We start from the raw sequence: 4,930 nt of genomic DNA on the forward strand, positions 1-4,930 counted from the left end.
ACAATTTTTGGGAAAATTATCTAAGTATATACAATTTGAGATTGACACCTAATGTCTTTCAAAACCTATATGGATGTTCTTTTTTTGTACTGTACTTCTGTCTGAACTAATACTAAAAACTATCATATTAACAGAGTCTAAAATTTATACAATACTTATTTACGAAACAGATATTAGAGTGAAAAAATACAAATATATCTCAATTAATTTTACACCGGCCGAGAAAGTGTAAAACAAAATAAAATTATTTAAGGAGGCCAGATACGTTTCTTCACAACAGCATAACCAAAGGCCCGAGACTCATATACAAAGCATCATACAGTAGCTAAAGTAACACTCTTTCCATCGACCTTCCCCTGTTTTCATCACTCATTTGTTCTCTCAATTTTCCTCAAAATAATGGCTTCCATCTCTTCTCTAAATCAAATTCCTTGCAAAACTCTGCAAATTACATCCCAATATTCAAAACCCACCTCAAAAATCTCAACTTTTCCCATCACCTCCACAAATTTCCCATCAATTTCAGTCAAAGAATTCACAAACCCAAAACCAAAATTCACAGCACAAGCCAAGAACTACGACAAGGACGACGAGTGGGGTCCAGAAGTGGAGCAAATAAAGCCAAGTGGAGGAGGAGTAGCGGTAGCAGAGGAAGAACCACCAAAGGAGCCGAGCGAAATCGAATTGCTGAAGAAACAGTTGGTTGATTCATTTTATGGAACCAATAGGGGTTTGAGTGCTAGCAGTGAAACTCGTGCTGAGATCGTGGAACTCATCACTAAGCTTGAATCCATGAACCCAACTCCTGCTCCTACCGAGGCGTTGCCTCTTCTCAATGGCAAATGGATTCTTGCGTAAGTTCCTGTTTTCACCTGCACCATGAAAAATATACTTTTTTTTCCATTTATTTATGTGGTCCATATTGCTATGTGTGAAATGAACAAAAATAATTTCTCAAACTACAATATTGTCAGAAAGAAATGAATTAATATTCCGAATTTATACCAAAAATTAATTTCTTTTTTCTTTGCTAAGCTGGAATCTGTAATTCTTTTGGGAAAACGGAGAATAACTTTTTTATCAACTTTTGTTGATTTTATGAAAAATTCTCGCTTAATTGAAGGGGTAGTTTAAGGCTGATGAATCTTTTGGATGAATTACTTTAGTAGCAAGGATTGAATCACATGACTAACTGTTTCACTAGCTTGCAATTTTCTTTTAGTTATTACATGTTGTGTATGTTGATTATTGTGCTCTAAGCAATTGGATTCTTTTGTTAAATAAAAACTATCATAGTTCATTTATTCAGCAATCGAATTTGAGTTAATATTCCTGCCTATCTGGAACACAAAGGAAAGATAATAAAAGGTTTTGGTACCTTGAAAACTAGAAGTATTCGGAGCCTCAGAGAAACAGTCAAGTTGTCTCCGCGTGACCTACAGGTCATGGGTTCGAGCCATGGAATTAGTCATTGATGCTTGCATCAGGATAGACGGCCTACATACACCCCCTCGGGGTGCGGTCCTTCACCGGTCCCTACTGAACGCGGGATGCTTTGTGCACTAGAAAACTAGAAGTATCCCTAATACATATCAGGATTTTAGTGAAATCCCTTCACTACCGTGTTCGACAAAGGTTACTTAAAAGTTTTTGATTTATGGGTGCTAAATACCACGGCTAAATATACCTATTAAAGATATTACTGCGACCATATATGTTGCCATGACCATACATCAAATCAAACATACGTCCACCCCTAATTTTAGAGTGTTTTTGAGATGCAGCAAAGTTGAAGGAGATTATAATAGTTTGATGTGAAGAGACTAATTTTCTTTGAGAATCACTTTCTAAGGGTGGCATCTTTTCACCACCATCACTGTTGGCTTGTTGATTTGTAGCTAATCATTATCTTTTGATGAAAACAAGGACATTCTTTAGTGCACTAAGAATGTTAAATGTTCTTTCTTCATTGTAAATGTAATATACTCGCGCTTGTTGGCATGAACACTTGGAATTGTATACTGGAAAACTGCAGGTACACATCTTTTTCTGGTCTGTTCCCCTTGTTGTCAAGGGGCACACTGCCTCTGGTTCGCGTCGAGGAGATTTCCCAGACCATCGATTCTGAGACTTTTGCTGTTCAGAACTGTGTTGTCTTTGCTGGACCTTTAGCTACAACTTCCATTACTACCAACGCCAAATTTGAAGTCAGAAGTCCTAAGCGTGTCCAGGTCATTATCTTCTTCCACATTTTTCTAGTCTAGTCATCATCCCTCATACTTGATCATCATTTTGGTCTCATGTTATACTGTGTTTCGTGGTTCAGATTAAATTTGATGAAGGCATAATTGGAACACCCCAGTTGACGGATTCTATTGAGCTGCCTGAGAACGTCGAATTCTTGGGACAAAAAATTGATCTAAGCCCTTTCAAAGGCTTGATTAATTCAGTCCAAGACACAGCTTCTTCAGTAGCCAAGTCTATTTCCAGTCAACCACCAATTAAGTTTCCTATTTCCAACAGCAATGCACAATCTTGGCTGCTGACAACATACCTGGATGATGAGCTTAGGATTTCCAGAGGAGATGGAGGCAGTGTATTTGTGTTGATCAAGGAAGGCAGTCCCCTCTTGAAGCCTTAAAAAGACATTTTCTTGAAGTTGTGTATGATGCTAGGTAGTATAGAAGAGCAAAATATAGAAAGGAAAAAATAAAAGATGATGTAAACTAAAAATATGTATTTACATTGAAAGATAAATCTATAGATCTGCTTGACCTCATGATTTGTAACTATTGAGGTTTCCTGGTGTATCAAATATTGGAAATATATGGCTTGAAAGAATTAGCATATGAACTACGCTGGAATTCAATCAACTTTGGAAGCCTTTTTATGGCGATTTTGAGTGAACCATTAAAATAGTTGATTGAATTCCAAAGTTGGTTTGGGGCCTTAAAGGATTATATAGCCTGTTTGGTCAAGCTTTTTTTTGGCCACAAGTATTTTTTTGGGTCAAAAGTATTTTCTTTTCTAAAATTGAGGTGTTTGGCCAAGCTTTTAGAAGGAAAAAAGTGTTTTTTAGGAGAGTAGAAACAGTTTTTGAGAAGCAGAAAAAAGTACTTTCTCTTCAAGAACACTTTTTTGAGAAGCACTTTTGAGAAAAATACACTTAGAAGCAGTTTCTAAAAGCTTGGTCAAATACTAATTACTGCTCAAAATTGTTTTTTAAATTAATTAGCCAAACATAACCTGTTTCTCACAATATGCTATTAGTAAGCGGATTTTAGAAGTTTTGCAAAATATGCTATTAGTATAGTGGTAAGAGTGTACTTGTAAGAATGTAACACGTTATGTGAGAGTTAAGACATAGGAGTTTAAATTCTGTCACAAACAAAATGTTGATATTTTAATAGAAAGAATAGAATGTTGGAAGATTATATTAGCATTTTTTTTTGGTAACTCTTATATTAGCATGTTATTGTTGTTGTTGTTGTTGTTGTTGTTATATTAGCATGTTGGAAGACTTGAAGTTGAAGCGAATAGAATTTGTTCGGGAGAGATGTTTCCAATCTTTTCAATGCATGGTTAATTTTTTTCTATTAAGTATTGACCTTAGAATAACCGTTGAAAAACATATATTATTATGCTTGAAAAGTTAATATCGTTTGTGAGAACCACATCATAGTATTTAAATTTTAAAAATTGATTAAGAAAAAACGAATCGCTTCGGGATGTCCCATGGGAAATTAATAAAAAAATAACTTAATTAACAAAAATGTGATTTTTTATCAAGTAAGTTCAATCTATATATATATATATATATATATATATATATATTAAAGCAAGAAAGTTACCATATATAATTGACATTATAGTTAAGCCAAGTGGCAAGCTAATAAATATCAATAGTATATGGTAACTTTATTCTATATTTGACTACTTAGTTAAATACAAATATAATATAATATAATATAATATAATATATACGGAATTTGAATTAAAAGATAATTTTGAATTTATAAATAAAGTTCTAAAATTTGAATTTAAATTAAAAATAAAATTTATCTTTTTTTATCTTGTTATCATACTTAATTCGGTTAATGATCATGTGCAATCATGTTAGGAACTTTTGTTATTTTTTATAATTATTTAAATACTACTTCGCCTCTAGCAAAAAAACTCTATATAACTATAAAACTCTTTTTAAAATTCTATAAGCATAGTTCTTTAAAACACCGTAGCTAGATTTGAATAAAACGTAATTCTTTTAAAATAAATGTAATATATAGGGTACACTTCTATGTTTATCTAAATAACAAAAAAGAGTTTACAAAATCAAATAAAAGTTTACTTACATATATAATAAAGTAAACATACATGCTGGAGAAAGAAACTAAATAATTTTAGCATCTTCTACTGAAGTTTTTCAAAAAGCTTTATGACAATACTAATGAATCCAGGACAAAAAAACTTCAGCTTATATTATGCTGAAGTTTTTACAAATGAACTAAATAACTTCAGCATCTTCTGCTAAAGTTTTTGAAAAAGCTTATCCAAGACAAAAAAACTCCAGCTTATTTAGTGCTAAAGTTTTTACAAATGAACTAAATAACTTCAGCATTTTCTGCTGAAGTTTTTGAAAAACTTTATTACAAAACTAATGAATCCATGACAAAAAAAAAACATCAGCTATTTTAGTGCTGAAGTTTTTACAAATGAACCCAATAACTTCAGCGTATTGCCTTTGCTACTTCAGGCCCGTCTACTAGAATGTTGAAGTTTTGTGTGATTGTCTTTGCTACTTCAGCCCCGTATGCTGAAGTTACGCGAAAAAGTGGATACGCTTGCAATTTTTTTGCAAAACAGACACAAGTTAAAACGTGACCCAAAAAGCGGGTATAGATGCAATCCCCCATTGGGTAATATAGCTGGA

At 33.0% G+C, this 4,930-nt stretch overlaps 1 protein-coding gene across 1 annotated transcript; it reads left to right on the forward strand.

Moving 5' to 3' along the window:
- The first annotated feature begins 273 nt into the window (after positions 1 to 273).
- On the forward strand, positions 274 to 2,853 carry LOC138886486 (light-induced protein, chloroplastic-like). Its single transcript, XM_070167738.1, has 3 exons — positions 274 to 854; positions 2,036 to 2,231; positions 2,327 to 2,853. The coding sequence occupies exons 1-3, from the start codon at positions 400 to 402 to the stop codon at positions 2,639 to 2,641; spliced, it is 966 nt and encodes a 321-aa protein (XP_070023839.1). The 5' UTR covers positions 274 to 399; the 3' UTR covers positions 2,642 to 2,853.
- The last annotated feature ends 2,077 nt before the right edge of the window (positions 2,854 to 4,930 follow it).

The sequence above is a fragment of the Nicotiana sylvestris genome, chromosome 2, assembly GCF_000393655.2.
Source record: "Nicotiana sylvestris chromosome 2, ASM39365v2, whole genome shotgun sequence".
NCBI lineage: Eukaryota > Viridiplantae > Streptophyta > Magnoliopsida > Solanales > Solanaceae > Nicotiana > Nicotiana sylvestris.

Excerpts from the sequence above, each read along its gene's own strand:
- LOC138886486 (XM_070167738.1), top strand. The coding sequence starts at position 400 with ATGGCTTCCATCTCTTCTCTAAATCAAATTCCTTGCAAAACTCTGCAA. Across the intron at positions 855-2,035 it reads AATGGCAAATGGATTCTTGC|GTACACATCTTTTTCTGGTC; the intron begins GTAAGTTCCTGT and ends GGAAAACTGCAG. Across the intron at positions 2,232-2,326 it reads GAAGTCCTAAGCGTGTCCAG|ATTAAATTTGATGAAGGCAT; the intron begins GTCATTATCTTC and ends TTCGTGGTTCAG.